The sequence below is a fragment of the Ahaetulla prasina genome, chromosome 6 (genome assembly GCF_028640845.1).
Source record: "Ahaetulla prasina isolate Xishuangbanna chromosome 6, ASM2864084v1, whole genome shotgun sequence".
In the NCBI taxonomy this organism is placed as follows: domain Eukaryota; kingdom Metazoa; phylum Chordata; class Lepidosauria; order Squamata; family Colubridae; genus Ahaetulla; species Ahaetulla prasina.
In genome coordinates, this window is record NC_080544.1 from 5616567 (window position 1) to 5635774 (window position 19208).

The 19208-nt window shown below is 41.8% G+C and overlaps 1 protein-coding gene across 6 annotated transcripts in view; it reads right to left on the bottom strand.

The window, feature by feature from the left end:
- The window catches only part of CCSER2 (coiled-coil serine rich protein 2), a 55044-nt gene that overhangs the window by 13697 nt on the left and 22139 nt on the right, over nucleotides 1-19208 (bottom strand). For 2 of the 6 annotated variants that reach the window (XM_058187909.1, XM_058187908.1), the window contains exons 3-9: nucleotides 17997-18087; nucleotides 15819-15981; nucleotides 14734-14923; nucleotides 10964-11047; nucleotides 9565-9651; nucleotides 9221-9319; nucleotides 3016-3100 (exon numbers count right to left, since the gene is read on the bottom strand). In XM_058187909.1, the coding sequence (XP_058043892.1) occupies nucleotides 3016-3100; nucleotides 9221-9319; nucleotides 9565-9651; nucleotides 10964-11047; nucleotides 14734-14923; nucleotides 15819-15981; nucleotides 17997-18087 (799 nt within the window). The remainder of the gene's footprint in view (nucleotides 1-3015; nucleotides 3101-9220; nucleotides 9320-9564; nucleotides 9652-10963; nucleotides 11048-14733; nucleotides 14924-15818; nucleotides 15982-17996; nucleotides 18088-19208) is intronic. The other 4 variants (XM_058187905.1, XM_058187906.1, XM_058187911.1 and 1 more) reach the window with 3 other exon arrangements.

Below are 19208 nucleotides of genomic sequence, written 5' to 3' on the forward strand. Positions count from 1 at the left end.
GGTGGCAAATTCCAGTCAACTTTGTCTGATTCCTCAAATTTAAAGAGGGTCAGACCTGACTGGGATTTGATGAAAGTCTACCAAAAAACCTCAGAGCTACACATGAGTTGGGAAGTTGGAAAAACACAACAGAACAGCAGAGGCAGACAACGAGAAATCTCTGTGGCCAACAAATTGTAGATATTTTTTTTAAAAAAGAACAGCTTTATATTACTTTTTTGTGGAATAAAAATCATTTTAGGTATATTAATAAGTCTTTTTTTTGTTTTTGCAGATGTCTTTGTAAGTCAATATATTTATCTACTATTACATGTGTTTCTTTTGCTTTATGTATTTTTTGTTCACTTGTTCCAGTACAGAAGCACTGACAATAAAATAAAAAACAATGATCAGTCTAATTGCCGATACAAAATATTTCAAATTGTTGCTTTTAGCCAAAGAAAACCTATTTATAATCAGGATATGGCTTTAGCTAACTGGAACCCTTTGGAGAGATTCACACAGCTATTTAATCTTTATATGGTCAGATCCAAATGTAATAAAATGGCTCAGTTCCCAGATTTTGCTGTATATAGCAAGGCATCAAGCTCAGGAATGGACTGTGAAAGGATCACCATGATAATGAACACCCCTCCGTAGAACTTTGAAAAAGACTGTACTTTGGGCAATTCCCAGATTTTTAACCATTAATTCAGGCTAGCTAGTCGCTTAGTTAATACTTTCTTGGAAGTATCTTAAACAAATTCTATCAGCTAGATCTGAATACCTGACCATCAGGATTTGCTTTGCGTAGCTGTTTCTAATTAGTCTAAATCCATCTGTATAGCACAGGGGTGTCAAATTCAAGAGCCGGGTGACCGGATTCGGTTCATGAGGTACTTAGATCTGGCCTGCGGGGCCACCTTGGAAACAGTGAAGGACTGGCCTGCAATGCTTCTGCCAGCGAAAACAGGCTCCAGAGCTCCATTTTCAGCTGCCACGGCCTCCTCAACCCTCTGCCAGTGAAAACGGAGGGAGGGCTGCAAGTGCTTGGGCCGCCACAGGCACCCTGGACAAGAGTACACTGAGCTGGCCACACACACCCCTGCCCCCCCCCCCGAGGTCAAACACAACCCTCAATGAAATCAAGTTTGACACCCCTGGTATAGCAGATCAAGGAATGGACAACACTCCATTTGAAACCATGGCCTGATTTGTAAGTCTTGGCTTGTGTTTAACTATGGAAGAAACAGAATCTTACTAATTGATAAGAGATGAAAGCCAAGGGAAGCCAAAAAAGCGTATTAAAAGGCTTTTCTTTCTTACTCAGGTTCCATATTCTCCATGTTGATCTTCTCCTTCCTAAACTAGAGGTGAAGAAATTAACCTCCCACATCCAAACCAAATCTATATTCTCTCAATCCTTTCCAAAAGGGCACACACATAAAACTTATGCAAAAGCAAAAAAATTAATCCAGAAACAATCTCTCTCCCTCCTTCTTTCTTCCCCCTCCCTCCTTCCCTCTCAATGATTCAGTTTGTTTGGAAAACTCCAGTTTGTTCAACCAATTGTGGTTAAAATAAACATTACAGCTTAAGTGTCAGCTTTGGAAGCCATACTAGGCCGAAGGCTTCCGCGCTGCCACTTTCCCATGTGTGGGAAAGTAGGAGGCGGGATTTGGTAGAAGGGGCCATTAGACATAATAACATTCTTCCTGCCGATCAAGGTCAGGCCGAGCCTACATCTGGAGAAGGAGTGGCCAGAGTGATGTCTCGAGAGGGGATGGTTGGTGATTGGAGCATGTGATTGGCAGAGGGGTCAAGGAAGCGGTGATTTTGGAGTTTGTCTTACTGAGGATAAACCCGGATTCCCAGATTCGGAGTTTCTCCAGTTGTGCCAGTTTCCCTATGCTAGTAAAAGAACTTTGAAAGATGTTTGCTTCGGAGTCTTTTCTGCAGGAGGGGGTTTTCTGGAACGCTGACATTAAGCATGACATATTAACTCATTTCTCCTCATATTCTGAAACTCTTCTGTACTTAATTATAACAAACAAGTTCATCAATATTATGCACTGTATCAGGTATTGCTGACAGTTGCCATGGGTACCCCGTAATGAGTTAATATGGTCTGACATAAAACCCTGAAATAATGCAAGGGTGACTCAAGGAATACAAGTTGTTAAACTACAAAAAAACTATATTTCTTGGTTTTCACATCTGACTTTGTTCTTACTTTGGAGATCGGTTTTCTATAATCTGCATGTTAAGACTCATTTTGTTTCATTTTTTTAGGTTTTGCAAATCTGCAGTGTTGCTTTTAAAATTTTCCTTGTAATAATTTAAGAATCCACAAAAAAAAATATTCTCTATATCAGAACACTACAAATGAGCAAAAATGTTGTTTCTATTGTACATTAAGAACAAGAATACGAAAAAAAATCCCATTTTAGTTCAAACAGTTATAGGTTAATAAATAATATTAATACAACATGCAGAATTGAAAAAGCTACTTCTTAGCTGTTACGTGCTTTTTTTTTTTTTTTTTTGAGGAAAGACCGCTTGGAGAAACATATACACGTAGCTAGAAGCAAAGCTTAATTCTCCAAAGAAAGCAATGTGTCATGTATTATTAAAATACGGCTTATCATGAATGTATCTACACAAATATTTTGCAAGGAAATTGGGGTGGTGGGTACGCATGCCAATAACATGGATGAACACGGCCACACATTTCGAAAAGCCACTGGGAGGGGCAAGAGGGCAAGCAAATTATAGTTTGCATGAAAAAGAAACAAAACTTCCAGACCAATTTAAGGGCCGTTACAAAACCGTTTTCCATCCAGTTGTCAATGGCAGTTTTATAGCAAGTGAAGGAGGCAAAAGGGTTAAAGATTGTCCCGTGTTCTTGCAAGGGAGAGCAGAGAGAGCGAGAGCTGAGCGATGCGGGGGAGAAGGAGGAGTGCGTGCAAGGGAGAAACTGCTAGTGGAGCAAGGGTGGGGGACAGAGGCGGGGGTGAGTGAGGAGTACAGACTCACTCTGTCTGCGCTGCGGTGGAAGAGTCCGAGGGATGCCCTGGAATGAGCCCTGCCAGGGAGAGAAGGAAGGAGCAGAAAGCCCACTCTGTGCGGAGAAAGACGGGGGGAGAAAGAAAAAATAAAACACAGAACCAGGGGGGGAAAAACAGTACCAAAAGCTACATTGTTCCTCTTGTCTTAACAAAAAATAGCTGCAATTCTAACCCATCCCAAATGAGTCGTTGGATTTGCCAAGCTTCTTTCGACCGCTCTTTATTCCAGACACAGATCCGATTCTATTAGCTCATGATAAGCAGAGTTCTGCGGGGAAAAATAGAAGTATTCACCCCCCTTCCAGATTTTCTGAATTTTTTCTTTTTTTTTTCTTTTTCTTCTGAATGTTATCAAGAGCCTCAGTGACTGGTGGCCATGGGACACTGTGAGTGTCATAAAATGAATCAGGGTTGCCGAGTGCCCAAACCACAATTGTGACCATGGGATTGCTGCAAAAGTCTGTGTGAGGACAAGTTGTAAGTTACTTTTTACTGCAACTTCAAACAATGGTTGCATGTCAAGGACTACCCTTTACATTTTAACTTATCACATAACCAATTTGATAATTGCTGGGATCTTCTTTTAATTATTTCCAAAGATTGTTAGCTCAATGCAGAAGCTAAAAATAGGGAAATTAAAAAAAAAACGGGGTACGGAATTGCAGAGATTTTAGTTATTTTGAACGAAACTAATAATTGAATGGCGGTAAGTGGTTTATCCACCAGGAAGATCCCAAGGAAACTTATGTCAAATATTTCAGTAAATCATAGAATATACAATCAAGGTAAAACAATGTATCCAAGCAAACTTTATAAGTTTCAGAAATCTGGAAAACCAAAATAATAATAATAATAATTTTCACGGAAGAAGATTCTATCAGCAAGGCCCCAGGAATAAGAATGCCCCCCATCCTGGCCACCTCTCATTTCTGATAGGGGACCCAACGGTAGAGTTAAGAAGACAGGACCAGTCTCCTGAATATAAATCTTTGGAAAGAAGGCCTTCAGAGCAAATACAGCCACTTCTTTGGATTATTAAAGCAGATGTATCTTTGCCCAGGCCTTAATAGAAAGACTCAGAAGCAGTTATTCGTTTCTGCTTGAATGCATCCAGAGTTATCTACTCTCTATCTCAGTCTTTCCATTACTAAACTGCTTTTACTGTAAGGAAAATTTCTGTGGCCTTCAGCTGAAATATGTTTGCAGGCACCACTATAGACTGTTTCCCATCCTCTTCTGAACAACATCTCTTTAGGAGTTGAATCTTAACTGCCTTCACAAGGCTAACCTCTATCACTCTCTCCTTGTAAGACTTACTTTTCTGGAGCTGACTCTCTGGGTTGATCTTTTGTGCATCCCTTTCTGTTTATTTAAACCAGGGGTCTCCAACCTTGGCAACTTTAAGACTTGTAGACTTCAACTCCCAGTTGAAGCAAAACTGGCTGAAGAATTCTAGGAGTTGAAGTCCCCTGATTTAAACTCTTCTTCCAGTGAAGTGTCTGGAACTGGACGCAGCACTTAAGAAGTTTGACTTGTACAGAAACTATTTTTTCCTACTTTAGAAAGTATAATTTAATAACACCCCAAAAGTCAGATTCCTGACTCATTCAGTTCATAATCACAGTTCTTAGATCCTTCCTCCACCTCTCCTGAATCCCCTATTAATGAATTTGTTTTTTATTTCTAAAAAGAGTAACTTGTCTGATTAAATGTTGTTATTTTCAGTCTTTTCCCTAACTTTTCAAAATCATTTAAGTTTGTTTCTTCTTGCCATCTGTAAATTTATCAAGCCTTTCTTCTGAGCATATTGTTTTAAAGAAATTAAATAAGCATATTTACTTCTATTTCAGGAATTAGATATATGTGTTTAATATACTTAAAACAATACTCAGAAGCATATTGATTCTTTTTTTGGTGACGTTCTTACCTTTTGTGTAAATCTCCAGCTATAGTTATTGGTATATGTCATTACATAAATATAATTAATAAATTTAAAAAATAAATGAAATGAAATGAAAAAATCTGGCTATAGACATTTTCATGTTTTTCTTTTATCTATTTGGGAAAAAAATAGATTACGATATCTTGCTGTCCCGTTTCATTTATTGTCTGGCAAAAAATGGAAGAATGCACAAATACAAGGATGGTTAAAAGCTATGAGTCTGAGGGGGGGAAAAAACACCTGATGGCTTTTCAAGCTGATCTGAAAAATTAATTCAATTTTTTTCCTGGAAAGTTTAAGGGTTGAACTATGTTTTGGTGATTCTGTGATGTCAACCAACTGTTACAATCCCTCTAAAAATCTTCAAGAACAAAATGAGCTCATTCCTTTCTAATTCCCAAAAGCAACAAGGAAAACAAAACCAAGATATTCCCAAGGTGACTACAAAAAGATTTAGTATTTGTAAAAAAATTAACTTTCAACATATTCCATTTTGTTTAAAATACAAAAAAATAGCATGACTTTCCAAACATGTTCTACACTTGTGTTTAACTTACTGCACTGACATTTGCTATCCTGGCATTTTATGGAATATCCATTTAAATCTTCAGTAAATTATCTCTGTGTGCACTTTACAGATTGTTTATATCTTACATAAAAGTACAATTACTAAAAATTAAAATTGGAGTAAGACTTTTAAATTCCAGAACCGCAAAGAAAACTTAATACTAGAAGTAGTGATTTTAAATGGTCAAGAAATTAATGCTGTCTAAGAAATGTATGTTGGTAAACTGTTCCCATTACTTTAGAAAAAAGTGTGTTAAATCTGACTGGGTTATAAGATATATTCAGAATTGCCCCCAGTTTTTTCAGAGATCAATTTTTTTCCCCTGTTTGCCATGTAGACAAATCCACAAAATCCAGTATTAATGAATTGAGGAGATATAATACCTGCTTTTTGAATGCGTACCTAAAATATGATGAATGAGGCAAGCCTAGAACCACAAGCCTATCTTTTGATATTTCCAGGCTGCCCCCCGACCCCCGGGCCAGATTTAAGCACCCCGCGGGCCAGATCCAGCCCCTGGGCCTTGAGTCTGACACCCCTGCACTAGAGCAATGATGGAGTGCAGATAATTGTAGACTTACAACCACAATTGGAACCAAAAGTGGAGACCCCCAGACTTTTAGTCATGGGGGACTTTAACCTGCCATCTGCCGGCTCGTCATCGACAGTAGCTCGGGAGTTCATGGCTTCCATGACGGCCCTGGACCTGACTCAAGTAGTGGATGGCCCCACTCACATCGGGGGAGGCACACTGGACTTGATTTTCATCTCTGGTCGGTGGTTGAAGGATCTGGACTTGAGAGATATAGTCACAGAACCTTTGTCATGGTCAGATCACTCGCTCCTTCGCCTAGACTTTCTGACCGCTACCCAACACCGCAGGGAGACGGAACCATTATGTTGGTACCGTCCCAGGCGCCTGATGGACCCTGAGAGGTTCCGGACGGAGCTTGGGCCACTTCCTGAGGGTCTGGCTCACGGCACGGCAGAGGAACTAGCCGCAGCCTGGGAACGGGCTGCGGCTGGGGCTTTAGACCGTGTCGTGCCTTTGCGGCCTCTGACCCGGCGCAGATCCCAACCGCCCTTGGTTCTCCGAGGAGCTGAGGGGATGACACGCCGGAGAAGACGCCTAGAGAGTTCTTGGAGGTCCAGCCGCTCAGAGGCTGATCGGACACTAGTTAGATCCTATACTAGGACCTACCTAGTGGCACTGAGGGAAGCGAGGCGTTGCTACACCTCCTCCCTCATTGCGTCGGCAGATAACCGCCCAGCTGCCCCAGCCTGGTGACCCGCCTCCTCCTTCACCAGGGGAGCGGGATGACCCGTTGCAGGGACGTGCTGAGGAGTTTAACGGTTATCTATACGATAAAATCGTTCAGCTTCGGGACGGTCTGGACCAAAATTGTGGCGATTCGGACGGGGCGTCTGAGGGCGGTCTTGGTGATATTGTCTGGGATGAGTTTGACCCTGTGGCTCCCGAGGACATGGACAGGTTGCTGGGTAGACTGAATGCCACCACGTGTTTACTGGACCCGTGCCCCTCCTGGCTGGTGCTGGCCACTCAGGAGGTGACACGAGGCTGGCTCCAGGCGATTACAAGTGCTTCCTTGTTGGAGGGAGTCTTTCCTGCCGCCTTGAAAGAGGCGGTGGTGAGGCCCCTCCTCAAGAAGCCTTCCCTGGACCCGGCTATTTTAGGTAATTATCGTCCGGTCTCCAACCTTCGCTTCGCGGCGAAGGTTGTAGAGAGTATGGTGGCATATCAGGAGGAAACTGTCTATCTAGACCCGTTCCAGTCCGGCTTCCGGCCCGGTTACAGCACTGAGACGGCTTTGGTCGCGTTGGTGGATGATCTCTGGAGGGCCAGGGATAGGGGTTGTTCCTCTGCCCTGGTCCTATTAGACCTCTCAGCGGCTTTTGATACCATCGACCATGGTATCCTGCTGCGCCGGTTGGGGGGACTGGGAGTGAGAGGCACCGTTTATCGGTGGTCCCCCCCCTATCTCTCCGACCGGCCGCAGACGGTGTTGACGGGGGGGCAGAGGTCGACTCCGCGGCGCCTCACTCGCCCCTTCTGTTCAACATCTATATGAAGCCGCTGGGTGAGATCATCAGTGGCTTCGGTGTGAGGTACCAGCTGTACGCTGATGACACCCAGCTGTACTTTTCCACACCGGGCCACCCCAATGAAGCTATCGAAGTGCTGTCCTGGTGTTTGGAAGCCGTACGGGTCTGGATGGGGAGAAACAGGCTCAAGCTCAATCCCTCCAAGATGGAGTGGCTGTGGATGCCGGCATCCCGGTACAGTCAGCTGAGTCCACGGCTGACTGTTGGGAGCGAGTCATTGGCTCCGATGGAGAGGGTGCGCAGCTTGGGCGTTCTCCTGGATGAACGGCTGTCTTTTGAAGACCACCTGACGGCCGTCTCCAGGAGAGCTTTCCACCAGGTTCGCCTGGTGCGCCAGCTGCGCCCCTTTCTAGACCGGGATGCCTTATACACACTCGTGACGTCTCGTCTGGATTACTGCAATGCTCTCTACATGGGGCTCCCTTGAGGGGCATCCGGAGGCTTCAGTTAGTCCAGAATGCGGCTGCGCTGGTGATAGAGGGAGCCCTCGTGGCTCCCGTGACACCTATCCTGCGCAGACTGCACTGGCTACCTGTGGCCTTCCGGGTGCGCTTCAAGGTTTTGGTGAACGTCTTCAAAGCGCTCCATGGCATAGGGCCGGGCTATTTACGGGACCGCCTACTGCTACCGAATACCTCCCACCGACCCGTGCGCTCTCACAGAGAGGGACTCCTCAGGGTGCCATCGGCGCGACAGTGTCGTCTGGCGACGCCCAGGGGAAGGGCCTTCTCTGTGGGGGCTCCCGCCCTCTGGAACGAACTCCCCCCGGGACTCCGTCAACTTCCGGGCCTCCGAACCTTTCGTCGCGAGCTTAAAACGCATTTATTCATCTGCGCAGGACTGGGTTAGTTTTTTAAATTTATGGGTTTTAATTGGGGGTTTTAAATGGGGTTTTAAATTGTATCTAAATTTTTAGGCCGTTATTGAATCAGATTTTTATATAGTTTTTAATTTGTATTCTATGTATTGTGTTTTTTACTGGCTGTGAACCGCCCTGAGTCCTTCGGGAGAAGGGCGGTATACAAATATAATAAATAAATAAATAAATAAATAAATAAATAAAATGTCCATTTCTGACGAGGCGTTTGTTAATCACATTCAACTTCACAGGGTGAAGCAAATCCAAGCAAATTCCTGGAATTGTTAGGCGTAGTAGACAATTGTTAAGCAAATCTGGTTTCCCCCACTGACTGTGACACCATGTGTGACCAGCAGGAACCAGTGGTGATCGTATGATCCAGGGGCATTACAACCGTCATAAATAACGGCCAGTGGCCACGTGCCCTCATTTTGATCATGTGGCCATGGGGATGCTGCAATGTCCACAAGTGTGGGGACCGATGGGTCAGCCACAAGTCACTTTTTTTCAGTGCTGGTGCAACTTTGAACAGTCACTAAATGAATGGTTTTAAGGTCTAGGACTACCTCTCTACTGAAGTATGATACCCAATAGTACAACTGAAAGTAAAACACCAAGACAATATATAGCATAAGGAAGCATCTCTATGCAAGGAGCATCTTTTCCAGTAAAGGACTCACCGCATTTCTTCTCCAGGAGGTTTGGGTGAATTTGTCAACAAAGCTGCACGTGGTCACTTCAGGCATCTTGCAGCCTTTGTGGCAGTCACACCTAACAGCCTTCATGCAGAGGGAAGAGAGAAAACCAGGTGAAGACCGCAATTCAGCACTGCTGGCCTGTCGCCCACATTCTCTGCATAAGACACACAGACATTTCCACCCACTTTTGGGAGGAAAAAGTGTATCCTATGGAGCGAAAAATTCGGTAAGTGCTTCTTTACTGAACTTCGTGCACCTTATGGGCACAACCATTTTCTGCCATTATTATGATCGCATTTCTTTTCATGAGTGGCGTGATTACTTACAAGACGACGTTCAAGCTCCTGGATGGTCTCATCTTTCTTTTTTAAATCGTCTTTCAGCTGCGTGATCTCACTCAGTAATTCGTCAGTCTGGCATAAAAAAAAACCTCTCCATAAATTAAGGTATTAATGTGTTTTGAGAAATATTATAATGTCTAATTATCTGCTCCGGAAGGAAGAAGTATTGTTTTGAAATCAGGACTGAATAATGGACTTCACATTACCAAACGTTTAAGAATGATACAGATTGCCAGATATAATACTATATCTATACCCTCATATTTCTCTTATTTATTAAATCTGTTTGCCATCCATCTCGCTGGGAGACCTCAGCAATTACATCAGTGAATACATTCAATGAATAAATAACATTTGCCTAAGACAGATATGTATAGTTTTGTACCCAGACACAGGCATTTGTTTAGGAGAAATAAAATTAAAACGACTGGAAACCTTATTTTTTCTGATACTTGCCATTCACAAAATAACTGCTGTGTGTAGTGCAGGGGTCTCCAACCTTGGCAACTTTAAGCCTGGAGGACTTCAACTCCCAGAATTCCCCAGCTTTGCTGGCTGGGGAATTCTGGGAATTGAAGTCCTCCAGGCTTAAAGTTGCCAAGGTTGGAGACCCCTGGTGTAGTGAACATTCTACTAGTGCTGCCATCATTCACACAGTTCATATATTACCAGACTTACATACAAATAAAGTTATGCCATTTTTATGGATGCCACATCTATAACTACACATTAAATATGATCATTTACATAGCATATCCAAAAATGTAGGAAGCATAACTCAATTTATGAAAAACTGGATTGTGCAATATTTTCCAAAATGGAATATTACCTACGTTAGGGACTACCTACGTACAATTTTCATTTAGATCATGGCTCAGACATTTACAGTTTTATTATTAATTAAATAATTGGACATTTCGCCCACTCAAGACTATTAAATTACTTGTTTGTGATTTTTTTTATATTCATGTTTTAATCTAACTTTTAAAGGCCTTCTGGTGTTTTCATTTCTCCCACTTTCACATGTTTAAAAGTATTAATTAGAGATTGTCTGATTTTTAAATAATTTTATATGCCCATTTATTTTAATTAGCCGCTGTTCCTGTTCTATGTTATTGCCTTAAATTCTATGTCTCTACATGGCTCCTTTTAAAATAATTTTATTTAAGTGCCTAATCTATTTTGGGGACTTAAGATGATAGTAGAAGCATCCCAACCCTGAGAAAAACATGCAGCTTGGAATTATTTAGGTAAGACGTACAAATAGTTTAGAACAGATATTAGCCTCTCAATATCTGTGATCTGTCTGGTGTGATTTTCCTAGCAGAATCAAACCTCTTCAATATCCAGGGCAATTCCATTCTATGGTCTCATCTCCAATTACCTTATATGTTGGTTCAGGTTCCAGCTCTTCTGGACTTGATGGCACTGAGAATGTGATGTTGTGCAGTGACATGTTTTCATCATTCTGCAAAAGAGCAACATTTTGTTGTTGTTTTGAGGATCTAAATCTTACGAAGATAACCAGACTTGGGAAATAAAGGCTTAAAAATTTTAAACCCTAGTTGAACAACCTACCATAAATAAAAGGAAGGAGAATAAGCGGATACCAGGAATTTCATTTTTTCAACTAAAATCAGAAAACCTTTATCGGCTGCTGTCTTTTCCCAAATTCTCCCATGAGGGACAGATCCTACAGTAAGTCCAAACTACAAAATAAGCCAGCCAACAAAAAAGCTAGAAATCAACAATTTAACACATGTCCAGAATTTCTGTAATGGCCTTTGATATCCTTGCAAGAATTACATTTTCTCTCCTCTCTGCTGACCAAAACAATGAAATAAACCAACCTATTCCAAGACCCTGTCAACAGAGGCAGCCTGGAGGAGAGTCCATCCTCACAACCGCTGCGGCTTGCTGCCATCACTGGGGGTCATTTCTGTTTGGCTGATTTAGCTCTTCATTATTGCCAGATGCCGTTGCTTCTCCTGGATCTTTACAACCACAGCCAGCATGAAATCCCTCTTCTGGGCCTTCAAGGGTTACTGCAGGGACCATTAACTGCAGCCAGTCCCACACTTTGGCTTTTGCTAGATGGGTTATTGAATAGAGCTGGAAGGGACCTTGGAGGTCATCTACTCCAGCCCCCTGCTGAAGCAGGAAAACCTATACCATCTCAGACAAGCGACTGTCCAGTCTCTTCTCAAAAACCTCCAGTGATGAAGCACCCACAACCTCTGTTCCACTGGTTAATTGTCCTCACTGTTAGGAAGTTTCTCCTTAATTACAAGTTGCTTCTCTTTTTGATCAGTTTCTAATCATTATTTCTTGTCCTGCCCTCTGGTACTTTAGAGAACAATTTGACCCCATCCTCTTTGTGGCAGCCCCTCAAATACTGAAATACTGCTATCATGTCACCCCAAATTCTTTTATTTAGACTAGCCAAACCCAAGACTGGGAGCAAGTTAAGACTCTTCTGATATTTAGATACTCGTTTTTCATCTGTCTTTTCTTAGCAGATGCTCTAAACCTATCTTCAATGGTGCAAAGGCCTGCACCTATTTTCAACTATATAAAGAGCTCTTTGTTTTTGATAGTTGCCAAGTGCTTGAAGCCTTGTCTCAGTTATCTGATCTGGGGCTCACTTTCCTACCTCTGCAACAAACAGGCCTCTCCAACCTGGCCTCTGGGGGATCTGCTCCTTTTGAGGTTTCTGAAACTGTTCTGTCCTGAATTCCTCAGCTAGCTGGCTGGATCCTCCTAACTGCCTCTGCTTGGTATTTTCTAGAAGCCCACAGCCTTCTTGTACTGCTCTCTTGTTTAATCTTCCTTTGCTTTTCTCTCTTTCCTGAGAGACTCTCAGCTCCAAAAGCTGGAGCCCACTAAGGCCTCTCTTCTTCTTGAGTAGGCAGCGCCAAGACATGGCCATGAAGAAAATTCACCTTATTCCTGTCCTGTCAGGCATCCGCTCCTTCCATTGTCCTAATCACTGAGAAAACAAACCCTCTTCCTTTTCTGCAGCCTGTCAGGTCTGCAAAAAGCTTGGAAAAAGCTACACTCTTTTTTCACTCTAAAATACTGAGCAACAACAACAGAAGAAGCAGCTTGAACTTTAGCAGGGGCAGGGTGGGGTGCGGATACATCTGTACGGTTTCTGACTGAATACTTTTATTAAGGAATCAAAGGCAGATAAATAAGTAAAAGTAGTGTTGCAAATAAAACAAAACAAAACACGAGGCCATCTGAGGTGTGTTTAGATCCAGAAGGGATGTGGTTCCTCATCTGGTTGTTTTTTTTTGGGGGTGGGGGGAGGAGCATGACCCCTTCCCATGACTTTTAGCACCACAATGGAAACAGGAGATGCCCATTTTTAAGCAACGTGTACACAGATGAGGCAAAAGGGGAAGGCAGAAGATGAAATAGTTAAGTCAGAAGCAGTGACTGTGAGTTTGGGCAGAGTCCAGAAAAGGAGGAAGGTGGGGAGGGGCTGATCCATATAATCACGAGCATTTGGATGCACTCAGTGACCGAACAACAACAACACACAAATGTTCTAAAATAGAGCTAAAAAATGAGAGAAGAAATCTCCTCAGCGTTCTCCCAGAGAGGAAAATGCCAGGCGGGGTCTGGAACAAGGTGTTTGTCTTGGCTTCTACAAAAAACAGCCCTTGAAGTCACTGCCTTCTAAAAGGCTCTTGGCCTGGAGTAGATGATCAGGTCTTAGCCCACAGGTCCCGAAACTTGGCAGCTTTAGGACTTGTGTACTTCAAGCCAGCTATGCTAGCTGGAGAATTCTGGGAGTTGAAGTCCACAAGTCTTAAAGCTGCCAAGTTTGAAGACCTCTGACTTAGCCCAATATGTCTTAAAGCCCAATATGTCTTAAAATAAAAGAATAAAGGTTGGAAGGAAAGGTTTTCTCCACATTGAGAAAACCTTTCCTTCCAACCTTTATTCTTTTATTTTAACAAAGAGAAAATCAGCTTCTCAATCTATACAAAAAACAGTTTGCAAGATGAGACAATTGTCTTTTTAAAAAGGTCGTTTTAAAACTACAGTTTAACTACCGAGCAACTCATTTTACTAATTTTATTTTTCCTCTATCAGGTCTATATTCCTTCATGTATTTTCTATAGTAACTGGAAGAAGCAGTCTTCTGGAATTTGGGCTACGGAGCTGCATTTGGAAGCACAAACGCTGACCTTTGGTATTCAGACAGACTGCATCATTGTTGACATCACAACCTGTTGGTAACAGACCACATTCTTCTCCCCAGCTGGGGCTATAATGTGAGCCATGAATGGTTTAATAAGTTTATGTTCCAACTCCAATTAGCATAATCAGCAAGCAGCAACATTAGCTCTGGAGGAACCCAACAGATTTATATTGCTGTGATACTTTAATCCTGTTTTCCCAGGCCAAAAGCATTTGTGATTGTGAGGAATGAGAACGAGCCCCTTAATGCTCCCTGTCGCAGCTACTTTGCAAAGAGTCACACTGCCTTGCCTTAGATCAGGGCTGTCCAACCATGGCAACTTTAACATCTGTGGATCTCAACTTCCCAGCCAGCTGAATCTCAAGGAGAACTAAATTAAAATTTTGAATTTTAATCAATTAAAAATGCTTGCTGTTCGAAGGGATGCTCTGGTTGACAAGCCCCCATCTACTGCAACATCCATGAGCCCGAAAACCCAATTCCCAGCACTTGGGAAAAGACATTCCTCAGACTGGATGACCTTTCTCTCAACCCTCCATCCTCCAGGAATGGAAATATTTACTATTACTACTACTACTACTACTACTACTACTACTACTACTACTACTAGAAGGTAGGGATGTTCAAAACATTTCCAAACCGGAAATGCAAATTAGACTCTTCGAGGCACAGGGATTAAGCATGTAACAATATTTTGTACTGTACACAACAGTGCTTGTACACTTGGTACACTTCCAAAACTTGCTCAAAACAGCTATATGGCTCAATGACGGTGCCTTTTACACCCAAAACAGGAGATTTCCAATTCAATTCAAGATGCTATGATCTAGGACATTAGGGCTTATTACTATTTCAGCAGCCAACTTCAATGTCTTTAAATATTAAATATTTAGTTTCATAGTAAAAAAAGTAATGACAGGTTACCTTTTCTCCTCACTAACCTGATGGAGTATTCTTTTCATTTTTAAGAGCTGGGTTTTCACCGCTGTGCACTCTTGCACCATATGCCGAAGGGTCATTTCATCCAAGACCACAGTATTTGCTGGCAAACTCCTCAGTGGTGGATACAAGCCTGATGCCCCGTAGCCTTCGAGATGACTGACAGGGGGAGACTCGACATAATTGCAACCCCTGAAAGAGAGTTTGGAGGATGTTAGTAAAGAGCCTTTGTTTATTAAGTTTCCACAGAAGTGAATTTCTGTATTGAATTAAGAGCAATGCAGTATTCTACTTACAGTAGTGGCCAAAATTGTGGAAACCTTTTGGGAAAAGTGTATTTTTGAGGTTTGATGGCTTAATAACAGCACTTTGGGGGGGAGGGGGGGGAAGTTTCAAGATAATCCTATTCCACTGCTGGAATGGCCTGGGAATAGCCCAGACCTTAACCCAATTGAAAATCTATGGAGCCGACTAAAGAAACTTGCTAGTCACCCTCAGATTGAGACCTATTTACCCAGGCACTGAAAAATACATGTACAATTTTTATTTATTCTCTTACATTTGTTCTGTCCTATTCACGTTTTGTTGTTTTGCTTTTAATATGGTTATTCTTGCTCTTGCCTTGTAGGCCATCCAGTTATCTTCACACAAAGTGCAATCTTAAAATATTAGCGCTCATTGATTGATAAATTATACATATAACTCACTCCCATAAACTCATTTTTGTTTTGGCCATTGCGCGTATATATCAAATGTGAGCACAGTTGCAATCACTTTGGAGAAGCTTTCAGTGAGAAACAGCCTCATTTCAACTGTTTTGCCCTGAATTTGAAATCTTTTCAGAAAGATTAAAGTAGCCCATCAGGAATGGAACACAGCCATTTCAAGCTCAAGGTAGGGTGTTGACGTTGTCTGAGTTAGAGACATTTGACAACTCTCTGGACTGCTGTCTTTTCTTTGTAAGAATCACTGTGTCTAACTGAAGATTTTTAACTCAGGGGGGAGGGGGGGAACCTCTAATGAATAATGGCTGCTGGAGTGATCCCAAACCCCAACCTTCAACCTTTTCCTCCTCTGAGAATCACACCTGTTCAGATCATTTCTGAGGCGGGAATAGTGCTCAGTGGGACTAAGATGATAATGATCCTGAGTATTCCACCTCTGGGGTGTCCTCTTCCAGAGTCCCTCTGCTTTCTGCTGTCGAATATTTCTGTCCGGTCGCTCATAACGGTTCATATTGTCATATTCTTCTGTAACAACAGAAGAAAATAGAGTAACACTGATTTAAGCAGAACTAGTATCGACACAAAAAACAAAACAGGTATCAGATGGCACTCTTAATAACTCACAGTTGGCCATAATGAAGTCAAGGAATTGCACATAAATTAGGTCTGGGCATAGAAAAGGACATTTTATTTCACAATATGATGATGATCAGAGGCAAGATATAAATGTAAAACTCAAGTTTTCTTCTCCATATCAAACAACAGAAATACGAAACTAGTTGTGCTGAAATTAACTGGCTTTCGGTAGAGTAAAGCTGTTACTGCAGTTCAATAATTTAAATTCTTTCTTTAGCCTCATGGGGAATAAAGAATCAAGCCGTTCCTTTACGATCTCTCCAAACACAACTTAAAGCAGAAAAAACAACCTTTATTCTTCCCAAGGATTTTCCCCTACACTTACGTAATCGATGATGAAACATTATCTTTGGAGAATTTTATTAATTAAGGAAAGGTTTCAGAACACTCGTTTTACCATGCAACATGAAACTTCTAAAAAAAACCACATCTGTCAGTGCCTCCCAAAAAAACAGTTTGGTTTCTGACAACTGGATGAGGCAATTGTTTGGAAATCTTAAAAGCCAAACCAAGGCACCAAGAAGTTTAGCGGGGGAAGAAAAGTTTGAAGAAACCCGTTCAGCTTTCCACTTACCTAAAACTGTTTTTCTTCTCAAGCTAAGCCTTGGCTGCGTGGCCCTTTTCCTAGCTGTTGCTTGGCTGCCTACTCATAGTTTTGCAGAAGACGGGGACAAACAGGCCTTCCTTCCTGACCGTTCCCTGCTTGCGTAGAGTTGGGAAAGCAGCCCAGTTTGACCCTGTGACTTATAACTCCCGTCCTCCAAGTTGCATACTTCTTACCACAGAACAATTGCTATAAATAGAGGGCAAGTTCCATCGCAGGCTCCAAAAGGGAGCCAGAAAATTATAAACCTATGAATTACTTTAGCACTTGCTGGGGTCAATCAGCCTTCGGGCAAGATGTAGTTAACTCCTGAATTCATGAATCACATAATCTTGGGAGCTGAAGTGGCCACGGAATCCAAATCCTGTTTTCTGAACCTACATTAAAGCAAGATTGAATGCATCCAGTAAAACAGAAACCTCGCCTACACCTACAGTCAACGCTGGCTCTCTTCGGATTGTTCCTAACCTTCCACTGAAATTCTAATCACTCTGCTCTGCATGTAAAATTAAGGTTTGGTTACTTAATTTCCAGACTTCAGAAAGGTTTTCTGTGTACTTATCTAGCTAGTTGATTTTGGTGTGGGTTTTTTTAAAAAAAAGCAAAAAACAAAAGAATACACTGTAATTTTATCCCTAGTATATCAAAATTTCTCAGTGAGAACTAATTTAAAAAAGACTTAACTGAAAATGCTGGCTCTAAAAAAGAGACAGAAACAGAAGCTGAGAAACCTCTGAACGAGCTTCTGTGAAAACAGTGTTTCAAAAGTATTGCTCTGTTAAGAAACTTCAGAAAAATTCATTGCATTCCTTGAGCATAAATGAAGATGTACGGCAGGGGTGTCCAACTTCGGCTTATAGACTTCACCTTATAGAATTCCTCAGCCACCTTTGGAAATTCTGGGAGTTGAAGTCCACAAATCTTATCCCAAAAGTGCTTTTTCAAGAGGCAACTGGACTTTTTTGGTTTTGCTTTGAAGACATTTCGCTTTTTATCCAAGAAGAAGCAAAAAGTCTTCAAAGCAAATCCAGAAAGTCCAGCTGCCTCTTGAAAAAGCACCTTTGCGACAACCATGACCTTAATGACTGAGGATCTCCATAGAGATCCACAAATCTTAAAAGTTGCCAAGGTTGGACAGCCCTGATGTAGCCTGAGATAAATGCCTTGGTGCCCTACAGATTTCACGGGATGACCACTCTATAAATTGTTGGTTCTCTTGACTTAGTAGAAATCAAAGGTGAGATTAAAGTAGTAGCACTAATGTAGACTCCAGACACTTCAGAAGGATCCTTTCACTAACCATTATCACAGGGTGTATCCTCAGGTAAGTCGACATCAAGCATAAGATCATCATCTTCAAGATCACAGGACTCAAGGTTGTTCAGGATATCCTGCAAGGAACGAGAAATGGCTTCAAGCTGAGCCCACCGGACTGTGTTTCTCTGTCCGACTAACACACATCCAGTTTGAAAGTTTCTGCAATTACAGAAGACAACTTTATCATGGTCAATGATCAGAGCAGCTTCCAACTATCCAGCATAGCTAGTATTGAAATGAAAAGCAATAATTAATTCCCAGGCCTCTTCAAATAGGTGCTAAGTATTCAGGTTAAAACAGATCTTTATTTCGGCCATAGTCCAGCTTAAAATACAAGGAGGAAAAATTACACCCATTTCAGCATTAACATATAGAAACTTGTAAAGGATAAAACATAATTTAAAACTACAACAATTAACATAATACAATTATATTCAAATGCTAAAATATGTCTAGAAAGTGAGGAGGAAGATGACCAGCATCAAGGAGAAGGGACTCAATTATGCTGGCAATGGGGACACCCAGACGGTTGCAGGAGGCTGTGGCAGCTGAAAATGGTGCTCAGGAGCCCATTTTCACTGGCAGAAACACCGTGGGCTGGTCCGCTGTTTCCAGGGCGGCCCCACAGGCCAGATCTAAGCACCTCTTAATCAAGCATCTCTATGAATGTTTTTATTATTGGACTAAAATGGGGGAAGAACTATGAAAACCAACCACATAAAGGAGGTAAAAACAGATAAAGCAGCACAGGGGAGCCATAATGTCTGGTTAGATGTGTCATATTTTCCAGGTACAAAACCAAGGATTTGGAAGGTAATACGTCTGATTTGCATATATTTGATTATTGGCCTTGAAGAAATATCCCACCAGTATCAATAGAAATATGTTCCTGAGACTAGTCCCCAGTACTGGGACAAAAGGCATTAAAATGTTTGTGATTTCCCAGGTGATCCGTGTTTCTCTGAATGCTGTTATTACCTTTTCAAACTATAATTTAATAAGCAACTAGGACTTTTCACAACTATCAGAAGAACATCACAAGAAAATCGGATGTAGAAATGAAATATTACTACAGCTCCCTTAATATTCTACAGTAAACTCCTCCCTTCAATTGATATTTCACTCTTCCCTTAAAGAGAAAAGGATAAACTGAATTAATAATCTTCTTCCTTTCATTCTAGCATATTGTAGATTT